Below are 23,018 nucleotides of genomic sequence, written 5' to 3'. Positions count from 1 at the left end.
TGTGTGAAGAAAAGAGACCCATTCTTGTTACCACAATTTCAAAGCTCTTTCTATTCAAACATCTTCATTTGTTATGCAACACATTTTATGTACAGTAATTGACTTGACAGTTTAAGGACAACTACATACACACGATTAATATTTAAGTACAATGTTATGACATTATAATACTCATAATATTGCAAAAGATAACAAGAAAAACACTCACCATGTAGGAAAGTTTGAGACTGAGGGCCCAAGTCCTTATAGGCTGTGGTCAGATGGGTCAGATGTTCCTCAATGGAGATCTAAAAAACACAAAAAGACAGAAAAGCGTGACTTTGAAGAGCATTTTAACATTTTGTTATTACAGTTTTTAATTAGTTTATTTATATTTTCAGTTTGTATTTTCATTCAAGCTTTTGTGCTTTTGTCGTTTTTATTTTCCGGTTGTAGTTGTAATTTCACGAAGTTACGAAGGTAACGTTTCTATGTTTTTAAAAGTTTTTCCATCTACTTTTTTATTTCATGTCAGCTTCTCAGCATTTCAATTAACCAAAACGATTTTTAAAAGTTTTAGTTGACAAAACACTTGCATAAGAAAATTATGGCAATGGATAATAAAACATTTTTAAAAGAAACCTATGGTACAGATACAGAATGTTTTGTGTGCAGAATATTTCATCATGATTGTTCTTATGTTTCTGCCTTTCTTCCTTTTATTAAATAATGCTTTTTTGTGTCCTTTGTCCTTTGTCAATCTCTGAAGGACAGATCATTTATGTGATGTGCTTGTTGCATCTATTGCTGACATATACATTTTTCTACAACTTCTCAAAGACTGAACTGTATTTTTTGACTCTTTTTGTTTTAGAAACGAAATCTGTGGTCCATTTGAATTAATGTTATATTAAATCAAACTTTGTACGCATTCCTAATTTTATTCTGAACAATTCATTGGTGCATGTTGTTCCAAATGTAAACTACTTTGTCTTTGTAATCTTTAATGAAATTGTAATACTTTGCTTTTCATCTGAAACAACTTGCTGATGTCACCCCCTTGTCATCCAAGATGTTCATGTCTTTCTTTCTGTTTTTTGAGGAAAACATTTCAGGATTTCTCTCCATATAATGGACTTCTAATGGTACCCCCGAGTTTGAACTTCCAAAATGCAGTTTCAAAGGGCTCTAAAGGATCCCAGCCGAGGAAGAAAGGTCTTATCTAGTGAAACGATCGGCAATTTTCTAAAAAAAAAAATACAATTTGTATACTTTTACAGTTAGGGTACACTCTTGAAAATAAAGGTGCTTCATGATGCCATAGAAGAAGAAAAATCTTTTTTTGTCTGAATGGTTTCATAAAGAACTTTTAACATCTGAAGAACCTTTCTGTTCCACAAAAGGTTCTTTATGGCGAAAAAAGGTTCTTTAGATTATAAAAAGGTAAGAAAGAGATGGTTCTTTAAAGAATCTTTGACTGAATAGTTCTTTGTGGAACCAAAAATGGTTCGGTAACACTTTACAATAAGGTTCATTAGTTAACATTAGTTAACCATATTAGTTAACATGAACTAATAATGAACTGCACTTATACAGCATTTATTAATCTGTGTTAATGTTAATTTCAACATTTACTAATACATTATTAAAATTTTGTTAACATTAGTTAATGCAGTGTGAACTAACATGAACAAACAATGAACAACTGTATTTCCGTTAACTAATGTTAATAAAGATTAGTAAATACAGTAACAAATGTATTGCTCATGGTTAGTTCATGTTAGTTAATACATTAACTAATGTTTAAATAATGAACCTTATTGTAAAGTGTTACCAATGGTTCTTCTATAAGCACCTTTATTTTTAAAAGTGTATATCGAAAAACTCCCATCTCATTTTCTCCTCCAATTTCAAAATCACCCTACATCGCTGTTTTATCTTTTTTTGTAAAGGCCGTTTGACCACCTTTGCATGTTCACTTTGTAAACACTGGGTCGGTTCCGGAATACACAGAGTTCACGTAGAGCTAGACAAGACGATCGTTTGAAGTTAAAAAGTATATAAATTGTTAATTTCTTTAGAAAATAACCGATCATTTCAATCTCGGCTGGGATTGTTTAGAGCCCTTTGAAGCTGCATGGAAACTGCATTTTGGAAGTTCAAACTTGGGGGCACCATAGAAGTCCATTATATGGAGAGAAATCCTGAAATGTTTTATAAGGGTCTTATCTAGCAAAACGATTGACCATTTTCTAAAAAAAAGTAGTCACGTTGGAAAGGTGATGCATGACGTAGTCAGAAGTACCAACCCAGTATTTACAAAGTCATTCAAAGAAAGTCAAAACCCTTTACAAAAAAAAGAAGGTAAAACATTTGGAGGAGAAAATTAAATGGCGTTTTTCACCCTACCCAACCTTTTTGAACTGAAGTACACAGACGCTACAACTAACAACGCTTGACTTTTCCAATGTGATTACGTAATTTGTGAAGTCGTGGACGCAGAGCTAGTGCAAGATAAGCATTTGTGGTTAAAAAGTATATACATTTTAAGTTTTTTTTGAAAATGGCTGATCAACTCTTATTTCTTGGCTGAGATCGTGTAGAGCCCTTTGAAGCTGTACAAAACTGCAATTTGGACCTTCAACTCGCTGATTCCCATTGAAATCCTGGAATGTTTTTTTCAAACTTTTCGCCTGAATAAACAAAGACATGAACATCTTGGATGACATGGGGTGAGTAAATTATAAGGCAATTTTGTATTGTGGAAGTAAACTAATTCTCTAACCAATGCCAAATTTCTATTTAGGCATTGCTTTGGCAATTCACATTGACTTTAAGAGAAGAACAGATGGATACCTGCAGGAGCCTCCATCTCATGTTGAGGTCATCAATTCTGCTCAGGTTGTCAGGAGAGAGCTGAATGTCAGGTGGTCTAAATGTGGAGGCCAGTTGGTTGACCTGATTTACATTATCCTGGATGGGAGCTATCTCCTCTTGGAACACCTGGAAATGTACATAAACCTTGATGTTTTGTTGGCCAAAATGCTTAAAGATTAAAATAATAAATACAACAGTATAAACATGCTACTCCAAAGTGCTTCAGATAATACCTAGGTATGGTACATCTTATTTCTCATAATGTGGTATACTGACCTTTACTCTGTCTATGTGGTTTTGCAAATCATCTACAAGCAGGTCCCCAACAGGCTTCCAAGAATTCTTCACGGTCTCAGCCTGCCGCAGCTTGAAGTCCAGCTGATCCTGGGCGTCCTGGAGCTCCATCAGCCTCTCCATGGCCAGTTCCAGCTGTTGCTGCCAGTCAACGGAAGCTGCACCCAGAGTCTTCCATCGCACTGTTACATCCTCTACTTCTTTACGCAATATGCGGCCCACGTTTTGAACCCTCTCCTCAGGGCTTACATCTGGGCGGCACACGAGAAGTACAATACAGGTTATAGCTTCTGGAATGTCTTGTATTGGGTGTATGTGTAAGAGCAGGAGATTTCATACCCTTTTGTCCAGGTCTCTGCTTCAGACCCTCACGAGGCATCTCGGCGAGGAAGGTTTTAGCATTGTCGAGTGTTCCATTGATTACAGGTTCTTTGGCACTCAGTTCTCTTCTGAAGCCCTATGAAACATGAGGACTTGGAATCAACAGTACTGTATGTCACAATGAGGGGGTGAGTATTTCTGCAACTTTAGCACATATGTGAAAGCCTGCGTCTTATTCACATACGGTACACCCCCTGCAGTCAAACTTAACCAGGTGTTATTTGTGCTGGTATAGTGACGCCTCATGCATATTTAAATTAAGCCATTGTCATTCCTTCCTGGGCAAACATGCCTTCTTCCTATGCAAATAGGGCTCATTATAGAATGCACTGGATTCACAAATATCATTGCAGCCGGATGCAATTAACACAGTACTGTTACCAATATTTGTGTACATTTTCATGTGATCCTGGTGTGAAAATTTTACTGCTCACTGGCTTTCAGCCAGTTTCTGGGCACATTTCCATGCAATTGCATACAAACGGTCATCAACTGTTTCTACATCATTACATGATATGTAAAATTCCTTTAAAGAAACAGGTGGCAAAATAATACAGACATTGCATGCCAGTCTAAAATGAAATAAAATAATATGTTTAAAGTAAAATAAATTAGAGGTAAATAAAAAATAAATAAACATGATAAAATACAGTGCATATCAGTGTAACATACATTAAAATAAAAGTTAAACTTAAAACTAAAATAAGTACTAACATTACTAAAACTGAAATAAAAATATGTTAAAGCTAAATAGAAATATTAATAAAATGAAACATGACAAAAATCACAAAAATACTAAAATTAAAACTGAAGATATAAAAAGGTATTTAAATATTAATAAAAAAAATAATAAATACATTTATTAATATTTAGATGAATATTTTTGTAATATTTGAAAATAAAATATTAAATATTAAAAATACTGATCAAAATATTAATAAATACTATAATATTATGTAAATAATACTAACATATTACTCTAAAATTACATGATCTCAACCATTAAACTGAAAAAAACAATATAACTGTTTTAAGATATAAGAGGAAGTTGAGCATTTTAATATTTGAATACTTTATATTTTCAGTTTTCATTTAAATTTTAGTTAAAATAAATATAAAAAATGGATAAAAAAAGTTAAACTTAAAATGAAAACATTACTAAAACTGACATCAAAATAAATTCAGTAACAATTCTAAAACTTAAACTAAAATTTATCTGAAAACTGAAAAGTGTAAAAAATATTACAATATTAAGAATATTGATCAACATATTAGTAAATAACATATTTAAATAAAAAATATTACTCTAAAATTACATTATCTCAACCATTAAACTGAAAATTACAATATAACCATTTTAAGATATAAGAGGAAGCTGAGCATTATTATTCCCCATTTTATTTTTTATTCATGAAAATATTTCTGTTTTGAATTTTTCTAATTGTAATAAAATACTTTATTTTTAAATTTTATTATCAGCATATAAATCGGAGCAAAAAATTGAAATGTTTCACTTTTACATGAATGACAACAGCAATCGAGTTGTGTTACTGTAAACACCACAAGTTTAGGTAATTTTAATAATAATAATAATAATAATACATTTTATTTGTAATGCGCTTTTCTCATACCCAAAGCGTGACAGCAATAAACAAGTAAAATTACAAAATTGAATACAATCTAAAATCTAAAAAAATAAAAACCTCATGAAATGATGCTTCAGCGGAAACAAAAAAATCCAACCTACTGTGATCAAAACAATATATTTAATAAGATAAATTTATACCATAACTTTTCTGTTTTCACACTTTATTTCCAAGTTAGAGTGAAAAAAATAAATTCTAGGTTTTCACTGACGTTTGCTCATACACAGCACAGCGATGTCAATTGCTTTAATAGTTTGCAAAAACTTTGTTCAATTAAATTTCTGCTGAGGCTTTCTTTGCGGCTCCTACACACATGCCAGTTTACTTCCCAGTTAACTGCACCTGTAGAGTGTGACGGTGACTCAGCTGTCATCGGCAGCACACGCTCGCTGAGCTCCCTACACTAACTACTCCACGACCGCATCCTGTTTACAGCGGCCCCTGACAGCTGATGGCCATCAGCAGATGTTAATTGGTCCGCACAAGCATGCAAAGAGACAAGGGACTTTGCACCTCTCCTACGCAAGATATCATCTCCATCTGTTTAAATATTTAACAAGAACAGACTCCGATAATGATCACACTTGGGCACAACAAAAGACAGAATGCATAAATCACGTCTCCAATGTAATTCCTCATGCTTTCGGAGAAGGATGCGTCCCGGACTCACCTTGTGCGTAAGTAGTTGTTGGTGCACGGTCGGCACGTCGCCCCCTACTGGCTTCTGCTTTTCTAGCTCCTCCCTCTTCAGCTGCAGCCAGTTGAGCAGCTCTTGTAAGGACATGTGCATGTGTTTCCACTGATCCACACCTGCATCCAGATAGGGCCTGAGGAGAGAATGGATGGTAAGATGCGACACTGCCAAGTGTTAAATCTCAGACACCACTAGAGAGCACTATGCTGTCAGACCGCAAGTCAATTTTACAAAGAACGTCCTGGATAAAGGAGGAGATTTGGGAAATCTTTGAATGTTGTATTTGAATATGCATGAACATTAAAAAAGCTTTTACCAGCTCTTTCTCTTAGCAAGGCAAATGTGGTTCTAGAAGTTGCTTCGGACTAATGGAACTCAAATTTGCATTCAAACATCATGCATTCAAACATCATGAATTCAGATATTATGTGAAAGTATTGCAGATTATGCTTGGAGAAAAAATGCTGACTTGAAAGCCAAACTAAAAGTTTTTGACGTGCTGGAAATATGAGTGGTGCAAAATGCACAAACATGATGCTAAGTAGTTGGCACATTGTTACTATGTGGTTGGATATGGCTTGGGGTTTTCCACTTGGCTTTACAAAACTATAAACTAAACTAAACTAAAATAATCTGACATTAATAATAATTAATAAAAATAATACTTTAATTACATGTTAAACTATTATTATTAATAGTAGTAGAAAGTTTTACTATTATGCAATTGATTAAAATATTCTAAAATAAATATACAAATAAAGACAGAAATATATAGCAATTATAATAATTTAATGACACTTTTAATAATAAAATGTTAATAATTTTAATAGGATATTATTAGTAGTAGTAGTAGTAGTAGTAGTAGTAGTAGTAGTAGCAAGCTTTAACTACTACAAAAAATAATTTAAAAATTCTAAAATAATAATAAAAAAATAAAGACAAATATATTACAGTTGTAAATTATAATAATGAAACTTTTAAATGTTTATGGTTCTCTGGTAATAATAAATATTAATAACAATATTAATAATTTTAATTATTTATTATTAGTAGTAGTAGTAGTACTAGTAGCAAGTTTTTACTATTATAAAAATAATTTAAAAAATCTAAAATAATGATAAAAAAGACATATAACAGTTGTAAATTATAACTTAATGTCACTTTTAAATGTTTGTGGTTTTCTGATAATAATACATGACAATAATAAAATATGAATCATTTTATTTATAATTACTATTATTCTAAGATGTTTTAACCATTAAAACAAATAAATATGAAATAATAGATTAATTATAAATATAAAGACAGAAATATAATATAGTTCTAAATTACAATAATTTTACATTTTAAATATAAAATGTAGTTACATTTTAAAATATTAAAATTAAATTGTATGGTTCTCTGATGTTGATGATAATAAAAATATTAATTAAATATTAAAAGAAAATTAAATTATTATTAGTAGTAGCAAGTTTGAACTATTATGAAAAATAATTAAAAAAATTAAAATAAGTCAAAAAGTACAAATATATTACAGCTGTAAATGATAATTTAATGACACATTTAATTTTTTATGGATCTTTGATAATACATAATGTTTAAAAATATTATTATTTTAATTAAGTATTATTATTATTATTATTAATAGTAGTAGTATTATACAAAATAATTTAAATCTAAAATAATTACAAATATAAAGACAACAATATATGATAATTTAATGACACTTAAATGTTTGCGGATCTGATATTAATAAATGATAAAATGTTAATAATTTTAATTAAATATTAGTAGTAGTAGTAGCAGCAGCAGAAAATTTTAACTATTATAAAAAATAATTTACAAATTCTAAAATAAATTAATTATAAATATAAAAACAGAAATATAATAGTAAAATACAATTTATTATTAAAATGTAAAATCGTGTTACATTTTAAAATATAACAATAGACAAAAATATATGTAAAATTGTAATACTATTTCACAATATTAATGTTTTTACTGTATTTTTGAGCACATTAATGCCATTAAAAACTTATAATGTATAACTCATAACTTCATTTCAAAATCATAATGTCACCAAACTTTTGGCAGGTATTGTGTGTACGGTAATATCTGTAATGCAAATGATCCAGGCAAACAACACGACAAAGAGTAATATTTAATGTTAGGAAACCCTGCTCGTAATGCCTTGCAAGCAGGACTAAAATATTTCCATGCTTTAAATATAAAGTCAAATAAATGCAATGGTTTGCACATAGTATTACACAGGCCTGGGGCTTGTATATGATCATGTTATTTTTCAAAGCCCGTTTCTGCTCAGCATGAATGTTTTCCTGGTTAAACATAGATGATTAATTTGTCTTACCTTATACTCATAACTTTGTTACACAACTCATGCCAGCGATGGCCCATGTCATCAAGCCGTTTTTGTAGCACCACAGCGTTGTCTGTCCCCTCCAGAGATGACACAATACGCTGTCCGTTTTCATCTAATGAATGGTACATCTCCCGGTGGGCATCAATCTCTGCTTGGAGATCCTGCGAGGATTAAAAGAGATCACAGACATCCAAGTTACAGTTCATCGTGTGATTAGGGATAAAGAAAGAGTTTTACTTCCTTTGACACTTCTTACATCTGTGGACATGCTGATAAGAAGCATGTTTTGCTCTAATTTAATTTAACATACACCACCAATCAAAAGGTTTTTATTTTCATTTTTTCAATTGTATTTTGCTCACCAAGCCTGTATTCATTTGATCCAAAATACAGCAAAAGCAGTAATATTGTGAAATATTTGTACTATTTAAAATAACTGCTGTCTATTTGAATATATTTTAAAATGATATTTATTCTACTCAGCTGTTTTCAACATAATAATATAATAATAATAAATGTTTTTTGAGCAGCAAATCAGAATATTAGAATGTGACTAGAGTAATGATGCTAAATATTCAGCTTTGAAATCACAGAAATAAATTATATTTTAAAATATATTCAAATAGAAAGCAGTTATTTTAAATAGTAAAAATATTTCAAAATTTAACTGTTTTTGCTGTACTTTGGATCAAATAAATGCAGGCAGAGAATTCTTTAAAAACCTTACTGTTCAAAAACTTTTGACTAGTAGTGTACCTCAGTAATAGTAATGTTATAAATTATTTTAAATGGGAACACTTGCATAATATAATAATATAATATATAATATAATTAATATATGTGTTATTTTAGTATCATTGAGATACTAAATATAGTATAGTTTTCTATAAATATTTTAGTTAGTTTATTAGGGCTATTTTAATATAATTGATATATTATAGGTTTTTTTGTAATATTTTAATTAGTTTTTATTTTAGTATTTTCCATTGTTCTTTTCAGTTTTAGCTGGAGTTTTAGCAATTTTCTTCTGTGTTTTGTAATTTGTTCATATGTCTACATAGTTTTTATTAATTTTTATTTTAGTTTATTTTTTATTTTTGTTTATTTTTATCTTTTTAGAACACAAGTTAAAAACATTTGAAAAGTTAGTTTATTTTTTTCCAAGTAAATTACAATAACACTGAATATAATATAACATAATATATAATATAATATAATATGTTATTTGAGTATCACTGATATATTATTAAAGTTTCAATATTTTAATTATATTTTATTTTATATTTTACATTGTCATTTTAATTTTAGTAATTTTGTTGTATTTTTGTAATTTTTATGTCTATATAATTATTTTTTTATTTCAGTTTTAGTCATTTTAGAACAACAATGTAAAATAAATGAAAATGAGAAATGTTGCTTTATTTTATTTCAAGTAACAAAAAATATTTTCAAGTTTTTTAATTTAAAGTTTCTAATATTATCACTGCTTTCATATATTTAAAATTGCATTGTTAATTTATTTTATTTCAGTTTTAGTAATTTTAGAACATCAATATATAATATAATATAATATAATAATTTTAAACTTAAAATCTTGATGTTGATTTAAAGACAAAATCAAAGTCAATAATAGCTTCTAAAGTTATCAATGCTTTCACAAATTTACAATAACCCTGTTATAATATAACATATTAAAAGTAAAATCTTGACGTTGATTTAAAGACAAAATCAGTCAATAATAGCTTGTAAAGTTATCAGGGCTTTCATAAAATTAAAAATTGCATTTTTAGACATATTTTATTTTTATATTTATATTTTCCATTGTCATTTTAATTTTAGTAATTCTGTTGTATTTTTGTCATTTTTTATTTCAGTTTTAGTCATTTTAGAACAACAATGTAAAATAAATGAAAATGAGAAATGTTGCTTTATTTTATTTCAAGTAACAAAAATATTTTCATGTTTTTTTATTTAAAGTTTCTAATATTATCACAGCTTTCATATATTTAACATTTAATTTTTTATTTTTTATTTCAGTTTTAGTCATTTTAGAAGTTAAAAAATGAGAAATGCTTTATTTCAAGTGGGGGTTTAGTAAATTGCAATAACACTAAATATAATATAATATAATATAATATAATATAATATAATATAATATAATATAATATAATATAATATAATATAATATAATATAATATAATATAATATAATATAATGCAATATATTAAACATAAAATCTTGATGTTGATTTAAAGACAAAATCAAAGTGAATAATAGTTTCTAAAGTTGCCTTTACAAATTTACAATAACCCTGAATAATATAATATAACATAATAAAAGTAAAATCTTGATGTTGATTTAAAGACAAAATCAGTCAATAATAGTTTGTAAAGTTATCAGGGCGTTCATAAAATTAAAAATTGCATTTTTAGACATTTTATTTTTATATTTATATTTTCCATTGTCATTTTAATTTTAGTAATTCTGTTGTATTTTTGTCATTTTTTATTTCAGTTTTAGTCATTTTAGAACAACAATGTAAAATAAATGAAAATGAGAAATGTTGCTTTATTTTATTTCAAGTAACAAAAATATTTTCATGTTTTTTTTATTTAAAGTTTCTAATATTATCACAGTTTTCATATATTTAACATTTCATTTTTAATTTTTAATTTCAGTTTTAGTCATTGTGGGGGTTTAGTAAATTGCAATAACACTAAATATAATATAATATAATTAAGCAATAAGGTACGAGAGGCCGTGCTGTATCGTGAATAAATCACGGCTGAAGGGCGTTGTTAGGCCCTTCAACCCCTTCAGCCGTGATTTATTCACGATACAGCACGGCCTCTAGTACCTTATTGCTTTTATAAAATGGTTACCACACAATAAAAATATTAATATCAAAAATATATATTAATTTATATATATTAGGTTGTACGTTTTCATAAAGTAAAATCATTAACTGCCTTCCGCTGTAAAAAGTAGTCCCTAACTGCTAAAGCTTTGTTTACGTTGCTAAGGGTGGTTGCTAAGGAGGTTCAATGATACACAGAACGTTGAGTGAAGCGGTCGTAGACGTGCTGTATCGTGAATAAAACACAGCTGCTGACCAATCAGAATTGAGGAATGGAACTAACCGTTTTATAATGTAATGTAATGTAATGTAATGTAATGTAATATATTAAACATAAAATCTTGATGTTGATTTAAAGACAAAATCAAAGTCAATAATAGTTTCTAAAGTTGCTTTTACAAATTTACAATAACCCTGTATAATATAATATAACATATTAAAAGTAAAATCTTAATGTTGATTTAAAGACAAAATCAGTCAATAATGGTTTGTAAAGTTATCACTGCTTTCATAAAATTAAAAATTGCATTTTTAGACAAATTTCATTTCATAACGTCAAGTCAGCAGAATTTAAAATTCATGAGATTTAAATGGAAATCTATTTTATCATCACATTTCACAAATCTCTATCGATTTAATAATTTGATTTTTAAATGCATTATTTCAGACAACAGACAATGCGTAATGCAATACGTTTAACAAACCAACAATTGTCATGCATTTCCCCAGACAACATTTCAAGTGTTTGTTCCCATAGTTTGAGCTGGCATAAACCAATTTGATTCCAAGTCATGATGCAAGCCAAACAAATCCAAAGTCACGAAGCAACCGTGAAGCTGACAGTGAAGATCAAACCTTAACATGATACGTCTTCCTGTGCAACATATCCAATGAATGAGCGACATCAAATGAATGGAAAACAGCCCGTCTGACTGTCGGCAGCGACAATCCTTTAATTCCCCACCATGTGGACGTGTCTGACGCGAGGCGAAAACGAGGGAGAAAGGGACATGGTGAGGATGAGAGCGAGGAAATGTATTCTGCGACCATGTGTCTACATGCGACGTGAAACGAGCTGCAGAATGCCAGTCGCGGAGGCACACTGGCCCTGTTGTTCGAGGCGCGAGTGGGCACTGCGAGCGAGGAATGGGTCAGAGCTGGTTTTCTGGGAGAACAGAGGCTTCTCTTTATAGCCCACGTCTTTGTCTGCCTCTTCATATTTAACTGCGTCTCTGCACCGTTGCCAAATGCACATATCTCCCATACCACCGAGCAGCGGGCGACCTGGACAATGGACCCGTCAGTTTGCGCTGCCTTCCTAATAAATAACACTTCAACTCACCACAGCTGATAATGGGAATGGAGTTCAACATTATTTACTCTTCAGTAATATCATTATAGTCTTTATGTCCTAAAGCCCCTGAAAAATAGCACTACACTGTAGAACTCTTTAAATCTAAGGAGGATTGCTGTCATACTTTGTGATATTAAACTGATATTGTGATATTATTGTGATGTAAAACCAAGCACTGAAAGAACTTTACAGCGGGTTGAACTAAGGAGTGAGTAGGTTTCCCAAATGGTGTTCATGAGGAAACTGCAGGGTGTTTGCAAGCTGATGAAAAGCTAATTAATTATATTGTAAAATGTAAAAAAAATAATTATGGGGCGGCATGATGTGATTATCAAATCAAAGGCTGCAATTTAATGAAATAACTTTATAGTTTAATGTGCTGCATGTTTCAGAGTGAAACACACAACACATTTCATTATTATAATGATCAAATATTATTAAAGTTTTATTTTACAGTATAATATAAAATAGTGCCATTTAGTATTATTAAGATTATTTTTGCATTTTCATTGTTCTTTTTATTTTAGCTGACATTTTAGTAATTTTGTTTTGTATTGTTATTAGATACCGCTTTTTAACGTCTATGTAGTGTTTATTCATTTTTATTTTAGTTGTAGTCATTTTATAACGTCAAGTTAAATGAAAATGTTTCTTTATTTCAAGTAGCAAAAATATTTTCATAGTTTTAGTTAATTACAATAACCCTAAATATATAATATAATATAATATAATATAATATAATATAATATAATATAATATAATATAATATAATATAATATATATAAATTTGTAATTTATTTTTATTAATATACTTTTATTTTCTTTATTTTTATGATTATTTTATTATTTTTAGAATAGGTAAAGCAGTTACTAATACAGTTAAAAATGCTACTAATAACTCAACGAAAAATAAATTATTATAAAAATGTCTTAATTATCATTGACATCAGAGAACCTGCAAAAGTGGTGTTAAGCTATTGTAATTTACAACTGTAATATATTTGTCTTTTTTATAATTTATTACTTTATAATATTTTTTTTAGAATTGTTAAAATATTCTATTAGTCTTTATTTTTGTAATTATTTTATAAATAATAGTTAAAACACACTAACTGTTATTACAAAAATCAAATAGTTTTCAAAGCAGTTACTGATAATGCAGTTAAAAATACTACTAATAATAACAACAACAATTAAAAATATTATTCATATTTTCAATATTATCATCAACATCAGAGAACCTGCAAAAGTGGTGTTAAATTATTGTAATTTACAACTGTAATATATATATATATTTTTTATATATAATTTATTATTTTATATATTTTTTTAGAATTGTTAAAATATTCTATCAGTCTTTATTTTATAAATAATAGTTAAAACACACTTACTAAAAAAATCTAATAATTTTCAAAGCAGTTACTTATAATGCACAGTTAAAAATAATAATAATAATAATAACAACAATTAAAAATATTATATTTTTATTAATATTATCATCAACATCAGAGAAACTGCAAAAGTGATTAAGCATTAATTAACTTTTATTGTCTTTATTTTTATCATTATTTTCAAATTTTTATAATAGTTTAAGTTACTAATAATACAGTTAAAATACTACTAGTAACTAAATTAAAAATAAATTATTATTAATATTTTTGAATTATCAACATCAGAGAACCTGCAAAAGTGGTGTTAAATTATTGTAATTTACAACTGTAATATATTTGTTTTTTTATAATTTATTATTTTATATATTTTTGTTAAGAATTGTTAAAATATTCTATCAGTCTTTATTTTTGTAATTATTTTATAAATAAGTTAAAACAAACTTATTAAAAAATATATTAATTTTCAAAGCAGTTACTTATATTGCACAGTTAAAAATACTACAAATAATAACAATTAAAAATATTATAATATTTTTATTAATATTATCATCAACATCAGAGAAACTGCAAAAGTGATTAAGTATTAATTTACTTTTATTGTCTTTATTTTTTTCATTATTTTATAATTTTTATAATAGTTTAAGTTACTAATACAGTTAAAAAAACTACTAATAACTAAATTAAAATTAAATCATTAATATTTTTGAATTATTATCGACATCAGAGAACCTGCAAAAGTGGTGTTAAATAATTGTAATTTACAACTGTAATATATTTGTATTTTTTTATAATTTATTATTTTATAATAATTTTTTTAGAATTGTTAAAATATTCTATTAGTCTTTATTTTTGTAATTATTTCATAAATAACAATTAAACACACTAACTGCTATAAAGCAGTTACTTATAATGCACAGTTAAAAATACTACTAATAATAACAATTAAAAATATTATTCATATTTTTATTAATATTATCATCAACATCAGAGAAACGGCAAAAGTGATTAAGTATTAATTTACTTTTATTGTCTTTATTTCTATCATTATTTTATAATTTTTATAATAGTTTAAGTTACTAATAATACAGTTAAAAATACTACTAATAACTAAATTAAAAATAAATTATAATTTATATTTCTTAATTATCATCGACATCACAGAACCTGCAAAAGTGGTGTTAAATTATTGTAATTTACAACTGTAATATATTTCTGCCTTTTTTTAATAATTTGTTTATTTTATAATTATTTTCTAGAATTGTTCAAATATTCAATTAATAACAATAACCACAATTAAAACATATTATTATTATTATTATTTTATTATTACAGAACTGTAAACATTCAAATGGTGTTCTTAAATTGTTATAATTTAACTGTAATCATTATAATTTACAATTGGAATATATTTCTAGTTAAAACATACAACTTATACTACTAATATTAACAAAAATAATTCAAATTATTTTATTATTATCAACATCAAAGAACTGTGAACCTTTAAATTTGTTACTGAAATATTTAAAATATTTAATTGAGTACCGCCTAAGATTTTGTGTCTAAGCAAAAAAATAAAAATAAAATAAAATAAAAATGGAAACCCTGGAGTAGGGTTTCTCTCACCAATGAGTCTGGGTTGCTGGAGCTGGAACAGAGAGCCTAAATGCTGTAAACAAACAGGGAAAATTGCTGTGACATATACAGTTTGGAAATACTGCTTACCTGCCATTGCTCAAGTAAATGCTGCACAGTGGCAGGGTTTTCCAGAAGTCCTTCCTTGAAGGTGGCATCTTGTAAGACATTGGCAGTGGTTTCTGCTTCAGTAAGCCAATTAAGGAATTTCTCCAGGTCCAAGTAGAAATGCTGCAACTGTCGCAGTCCGGCTTCCAGATCTGCCTCCTTGTCCCCTGCACTGAAAGGCAAATGACTTCTTTATTATAGAGAAACAAAGTTGAATTAAATTAGTACCTTAACATACTTCAATATTTAATAAATGTTATTATTAGATTGTTAAATCTGTTGGCAACAAATGCTTTAAACATCAAACCAAATGGCACGCTATTCTCCTAAAAGCAACTGCACCTTTAAAAGCCTTTGAAATAACCTCTTATGTACCCTCACTGTGTCAGCAGTGCATTATTTTCAGACTCGACAAATACTTCCTTTCAGTGAAAATGTTATTATATGGCACTCCAATACTGCAAAATCAAAGATTTAAACAGAAGCTCACCGCTTTTTGATGTTGGCCCAAGCTAGATTCATGCTCTCAGTCATTTGTTTAACTTTGCTTGTATCGTCATCTGCATAAAGGGTCAATAGTTTGTTTGCCAGCTCATTGGTGACATTCATCTGAGCTTGCCACTGCTGCATATCCTTGGAAAGTTGCTGCAATGTAATAATAATGTGTTTATTTGTAGTAATCAGATCACATGCATTCATCTGCAGATCATTCAATGAATACTCTGACTCAAGTTTATTTTAGTTAATTCTACATTACCTTGACATCTGCATTTTGGCCTTTCAAATCATCAGCGCTATGAGAAACTTTCTTCCAGCTCTCTAGTTTTTCATTGGCTTTCTTAATGAGAGGCTCCACCCTTTTTCTGGCCTCCAACCAATCGCTGGAGTCCTTATACATGTTCTGCAGTTGGAGGACCCTGTCTGTCAGCTTGGTGTGGGAATCTTCCCAGTGTGCCTGTAATTTTTCAACTTGACATAAAAGAAGATGGAACAAGTCTGAAAATGTCTTAAAGGTGACATATCATGAAATTCTGACTAAACACTTGTACATGTTTAAGTGCTATAATCGGGTCCCCTGTGCATCTATCAACCCAGAAAATGTCAAAAAGGATAACCCAGTAGCTTTGTTTTGGTGAGCCTTTTTCTGCAAGCATGTGAAAAAATGAGATGCTCAGATTACGCTCCCCCTGTGACGTAGAAAGAGGATCTTATTGTAATGTTGCCGCCCCTTAATCTGCACGTTTCCATCCACATCACCGCCATTTTGTTTTTGCGACAACGCTGTACCAGTTCTAACGTCATTGGCAAAAGTTCAAGCAAAGCATGCTAACTGTTCTGTCGTTGGCTGCACAGATGAGCAAAGAACACTATTTAAAGTCCCAGCCTCAGAGGAGACAAGAGAGTGGATTTATTGCTTTATTTACTGTATATTATACTGCTGCCACACAGATCTAATATAAACATGCAATTTCTTTCACAGCTGTTTAGCTTGACAGACATAACTGACTGTTTTTATAACTCGTGTGTTTTTTTTTTAGCATAAACTTGTATGTATTTGACAGTTTAAGCACAATAAGACATGAAAGAGAACTTAGTTTCCCTGTTGAAAAAAAAAACAATATATACTGGTTTGTGCTGGTTTAAGCTGGTCCTTAGGTGGTTTAGGCAGGTCATGTGCTGGTCCTAAGCTGGTCGGGAGCAGAAGCTAGTTGCTTAGGATGAGCTCATGACCAGCTAAGGACCAGTTTAAACCGGCTTAAACCAGCAGCCATTTTTGAGCCTAATCAACTGAAGTTATGGTTGCTTGCTCTTCGTCATGCACTGGCTGTTGTGAACACGCTTAGGACAGTTGGACATTGCGGTCAGGGGCGCCGCTAAGGGGGGGGTAAGTTAGGACAATTCTAAGGGCGCACGCCTTTTAGGGGCCCCCAGAGATCTGATTTTGTGTGGTAGGGGGGGCCCAACCTCATATTTTGTCATAGGGCCCAGAATTGCGAGCGGCGCCCCTGATTGCGGTGGATCATTTATATAAAAAATTATATAAATACTGTTCAGTTTCTTGCACAGACCGATTGTTTTGTGTGTTAAGACGTCAATGTGTCATCACGAGCCACAGGGTTTATTTTGTTTTTGTCTGTGTATGTTTTTTTGACTCTCAAAGCCATGGGTCCCATTGACTGCCATTATATGATTTCGTTTGTGTTCTACTGAAAAAAACAAAGTCACCTACATCTTGGATGTCCTGGGGGTAAGCAGATAAACATCAAATTTTCATTTTTGGGTGATCTATCATGTACTAAAGCACACGTGATCCAAGTTAGCCATTACGCTTCCTCCAATAGTAAGTAATACAGACCCTCTCATCTCCCTATATTAAGACAATCTCTGAAGGCACAGCCCTGAAAATGGGGGCGGGGAGCAGCAGCTCATTTGCATTAAAAAAGACATGCACGAAAATAGTGTGTTTTTGCTTTCACTTAAAATAGGCATTTTCAAAATTATATAATAAATTATCTGTGGGTTATTTTGAGCTGAAACTTTTGACACATTTTGGGGACACCTCAGACATATATTACATATTGTAAAAGGGGCATAATAGGTCTCCTTGTGTGGAATAAATGTAGAAATAGATAGATTGATTAATAGACTGATTTACTGACTGACTGATTTTCTTAAATCAAATACAATGCCAACGTTTAAAGGCACAATATGTAAGTTTTTGCCGCCAGAGATTGCATATTCACAACAAATAACCAAAGGCATAGTTTGATGACGCCATGATAGTGTGTGGAATCATGGGAGTTGTTGTTTTCATCGCCACAGCCGATGCAATCCGTCGGGACTTGGGCAGAAATCATGTTCATGGAGGAGCTAATGTATTAAAGACTTATTAAAGTCACTGTAGTATGAAGCAGGGTGGAGCTGAAAGTCGAGGAAGCGAAACGAGGCTGCTAGACGAGCGTGATACGGCTCGAAAGCAGCAAAGCTTGTATGATGCTACAGTCGACCGCTTCCACTTCTTCTGGTCATGCGCATGTAGGAAAAAGCACCGCTTTTTTATCATACTAGATACATTTGAGTGTGTTGAAAGTTCTGTTATAATGCTACTCTGTGTGTTCTTCACCTGTCTAATAAAATACATAATGTCTTTGGGGTTTCTACAAAATCAAACCGGAAAATCGAGGGTGTATGACATCATTGGCAGGCGACACAAGGACATGGTCTGTTTCACTAGTTAAAATTGCCTATTTCTCTGAATTGAAACATTCTTGGAAACATCTGGTATAATGTAAGTACAAAAGTCAGCAAAATATATGGATATTTCAATAAAAAAATCTTACATATTGTACATTGAACAAAATTTTTAGAAAGAAAGAAAGAAAAAGAAAGAAAGTATTGTCTTATAGCACTATATGACCTTGAGATAGTCTTTGCCAACAGTCTTTTTTTACTTTCTGCATTACCTCAGAGATTTAGTTTTTCACCAAGCTGTTACAATGTTGACACTTCCATATCACCACAAATACAGTGTATCGCTGAGAGAGAATATGGATATGGGGGAGGCAAAGCTGACTTACTGCGGTCGGTAATGGTTGCCCGTGTCTCAGGGTTATTGGTTTTGTTCTTCAGGTTCTGAGCCGCAGTGATTTGTTTGTTCAGCTGTGGGCATCTCTGCTCCATGTCTTGCAGTGTTGACTGTTAAATCACAACACAGAATTCTTTACTACAAGGTTGTGTGGCATCTTGCGGTCTTGTGAGGCCACTATATCAGTAAAAGTCATACTGTATATTTTTGTCCACTAACATTATTACAATATAATAATTAGGGCTGTCAATTTTGGTGCAACTAAAAAGGGAAAAATAATGTTACATTTAAGTCATTTCAAAAATGTCATTGCATGCTGTTGCTGATAAGCACGATGCAGATCAATGACTGGCTGTGATGTAGCCTATTAGAATGCAGTTATATGAGCTTAAAATTCAATTATAACTATTTATACAATTCTGAATACTTAACAGTCTGTGTAAATATACCTAATTCAGCATCTGAAAACAATGATATGGCAACATTGTAGCCTAAAACGTTTTGTAATATCAATCCAATGCTTTTCTCATTTAACACAATAATGACTTTATCTTTTGGGGTGTAGTTTCTCAGGTCAAAGTAATGTGCAAATAATTGATGAATTGGCACATCATGTAATTAAATACATTGACATGTAATCATTTAGTGCAGGGGTTTTCAAACTGGGGTTCATGACCCAAAGTGCTTTACTGTATTTAAGTGGTATTTATCTTCTGAAATGTGCTATGATTTGTATTCCAAAGTGATAAAGTATAATGCATTTAATGTTAAATAAGCAAAACATAAACACTTAAAAGTGGGCACTTACAGGTTTCTATGAATATATTTCTCATGTCTGTGTGACAAGTAGACAAGGTTCAAAGACCGAGATGGCATGTGCATTTTGTTTGTTTTATTTTACAAAATTACAATGTTTTACTGTTATTTAAGGTACACAAATAAAAATAGAGTGTTTTGAATGATGTCTTGCTCTTATCTGACAGATATCACATCTTTCCGCTGATCTTTCAGTACATTCTTTCCTTGGATTTCAATGGTGTTTTTCCAAACAGATTTTTTTGCGTATGTGAAGGATGCGGTTTTAAGTAGATATCTGGACATGAGAGCAATACAAAGCCTTCTTTACATTATAAATAACAGATAAGGAACCAAATGTTACACCGTGTCTAACAATTCACTCATAAAAAGGATTTATGCCGAATGGGAGGTATATGAGCTCACCATGAGGTTCAGTTTTCAGGCTTAGCATTTAAAATAAATTTAGTTTGCTTTGAATGGCACTACAATTAGTTTTTATTTTATACATATATGTATTTATTTTTGTTCTGTTTTAAATGCTGCTACATTTAAACAATTTGGAGTGAGGGGAAGTTAAATACATGTTTATAGTGTTTATAATGTTTGTTAGGTTTCTTAACGTTTGATTTATTTATCAGCATATACATTATTTCTGAAAGTAATAGTAAAATACGACTTATACACTGGTGCAACCTGTGTGTTGTTGTGTGTGGTTTTTTCCTGACCTGGTGCAGCTTTCTGGAAAATATGGTAAATTTAATTATATAATGCTGTACAGAAAAAGTACTGTATTAAAAAGCACATATACAATGGGGACCATTTGCACCAAAAAACCCAATCTTATTATGTTCATTACTTCTATTCACATTAAACCTTAGCCTTAAACACTGTTATAATTATGAGAGGGTCCTTGAAAAATCTTCTCCCCTGTAAGGGGTCCATGGCTACAAAAAGTTTGAAAACCCCTGATTTAGCAGACACTTTTATCCAAAGCGACTTACAAATGAGGACAATAGAAGTAAATGTAAATGGCTTGACAGGCCTAATAATAATACAATACAATATTATATTTATATGTAATTTAAATAATTAATTTAATTCAATCATATTTTAAAATTGAATATTACCTTGTGCCTGTGAGTATATCTGTAAAAGTTGTAATGTTTTTAAAAAAAGTTTTTAATGCTTATCAAGGTTGCATTTATTTGATTATTAAAAAAAATCTAATTAAAAAAACAGTAATATTAAAAATGTTATTACAATATAAAATAATGCTTTTTATTTTAATATACTTTAAAATTTTAATTTAATCTTGTGATGCAAAGCTGAATTTTCATCAGCTGTTACTGTTCTTAAGTGTCACATGATCCTTCAGAAATCATTCTAATATGCTGATTTATTATTAGAATTATCAATGTTGGAAACAGTTGTGCTGCCAAATATTTTTTTGGAAGCTGTGATTCTTTTTTTCAGGATTCTTTGATAAATAACAAGTTAAAAAGAACAGCATTTATTCATAATTGAAATATTTTCTAACAATGTAAATCTATGCCATCACTTTTTATTAATTTAACACATCCTTGGTGAATAAAAGTATTTGAACAGTAGTGCATATTGTTAGAAAACCGTTCTATTTTAAATAAATGCTGTTCTTTTTAACCTTTTATTGATCAAAAAATGAATTAATATTTTTCCAGCACTGATAATAAATCAGCATATTAGAATGATTTTTGAAAGATCATGTAACACTGAAGATTAGAATAATGATTCTTAAAATACAACTTTAATTGGTGATATAAATGAAATTTGAATGTATATTATTATAGAAAAGCATTGTTTTACATCGTACTAATATTTCACAATATTACATTTTATTCTGTATGTTTGATCAAATGAACACGGCCTTGATGAGCATAAGAAACTTCTTTAAAAACATAAAAAATCTTACTGATCCTAAACTTTTGAGCGGCAGTTTATATATATATATATATATATATATATATATATATATATATAAATATATAAAACTTATATAAAACTAAATTGCCTTCAGAGAAACAACAAACTATTGTCCCTGCAGAACAGTAAACAAAGTATTTTACTGTGGAAATGGAATAAGAGCTGCAAGTTGACGTCACAACCTGACCTTGAGTTTCACCGTCATTTCGTTGATCTCGTCAAGATCTCCGACCATTACTCTCTGAGTCTGGACCATGTGATCCAAAAGATTGAGCCAATCATCAAGCTCCATCCAGGATTTATTGAATTTATCAAGGGCTGCATCTCCAGCTGCACTACCAGTCAAAGTTACGGCTGGAAAGTAACAAATGATCTTTTATTCAGACCTTCACACATCTAACATCACATTAGTAACATGAGATGTGCATGAATTTTAATAGCATATTATTGTAGCTTCAATCATCACGCATTACGTGATATCATACCTGCGAGCTGACATTTGTCTTGCCAGTCTTTAAGAAGAACTTGAATGGATGTCCAATCTGCACTGAGGCCATCAAATTGCCCCTGGAATACATCAATCCAGCAGAATTATATTAAATAAAGTTTCACGCATGAAGACTGATATAGTCTGATATATTACATTACAGTACAGCGATGGTAGATACTACTGGGAAGTGTGCAGAGTAATCTAATATCATAGTCATAGTGTTTCTGAGATCATATTTAATAATATCATGGTTGAATACACACCTTCTCTGGTTGGCATGGTGGTCTCTCTTTTGCCAAAATGCCTTCCACTGCTGGTTTCTTTTCCTTTATATCCACCTCAATCTACACAAAATAAAAATAAAAGAAATGAACAAGAAACCCTCATTAAACAAGCAATCTACATCTACGTAATTGAACATGCCCAGGTCATATTTCACCCCAAAATCAAAAGGACAAAAAATTATTATTTCGTCTGGGTGAGCAGGTTTTAGTTGGTTGATCAGCCGGTCTCCTAGCCTGACTTGCTCAAGACGTGGTCAAAATCCTTCTAAAGGCAGTCTGCTAACCAGCAATGACAAGGCTAGACAACC

At 30.2% G+C, this 23,018-nt stretch overlaps 1 protein-coding gene across 2 annotated transcripts in view; it reads right to left on the bottom strand.

Annotated features, from left to right (window-relative positions):
• The window catches only part of dmd (dystrophin), a 138,166-nt gene that overhangs the window by 49,866 nt on the left and 65,282 nt on the right, over nucleotides 1-23,018 (bottom strand). Inside the window, exons 44-56 of one of the 2 annotated variants that reach the window (XM_073842260.1) lie at nucleotides 22,690-22,770; nucleotides 22,422-22,503; nucleotides 22,124-22,290; nucleotides 19,172-19,289; nucleotides 16,351-16,562; nucleotides 16,084-16,238; nucleotides 15,576-15,765; nucleotides 8,240-8,412; nucleotides 5,848-6,004; nucleotides 3,490-3,607; nucleotides 3,133-3,401; nucleotides 2,836-2,982; nucleotides 209-287 (exon numbers count right to left, since the gene is read on the bottom strand). In XM_073842260.1, coding sequence (XP_073698361.1) covers nucleotides 209-287; nucleotides 2,836-2,982; nucleotides 3,133-3,401; nucleotides 3,490-3,607; nucleotides 5,848-6,004; nucleotides 8,240-8,412; nucleotides 15,576-15,765; nucleotides 16,084-16,238; nucleotides 16,351-16,562; nucleotides 19,172-19,289; nucleotides 22,124-22,290; nucleotides 22,422-22,503; nucleotides 22,690-22,770 — 1,948 coding nt within the window. Of the gene's footprint in view, nucleotides 1-208; nucleotides 288-2,835; nucleotides 2,983-3,132; nucleotides 3,402-3,489; nucleotides 3,608-5,847; nucleotides 6,005-8,239; nucleotides 8,413-11,963; nucleotides 12,090-15,575; nucleotides 15,766-16,083; nucleotides 16,239-16,350; nucleotides 16,563-19,171; nucleotides 19,290-22,123; nucleotides 22,291-22,421; nucleotides 22,504-22,689; nucleotides 22,771-23,018 lie in introns of those variants that run through there. The other variant, XM_073842261.1, reaches the window with a different exon arrangement.

This window comes from Garra rufa, chromosome 6, assembly GCF_049309525.1.
Source record: "Garra rufa chromosome 6, GarRuf1.0, whole genome shotgun sequence".
NCBI lineage: Eukaryota > Metazoa > Chordata > Actinopteri > Cypriniformes > Cyprinidae > Garra > Garra rufa.
The sequence above is the reverse complement of the archived record's forward strand: the minus strand, read 5'-3'. Positions and strand labels throughout refer to the sequence as shown.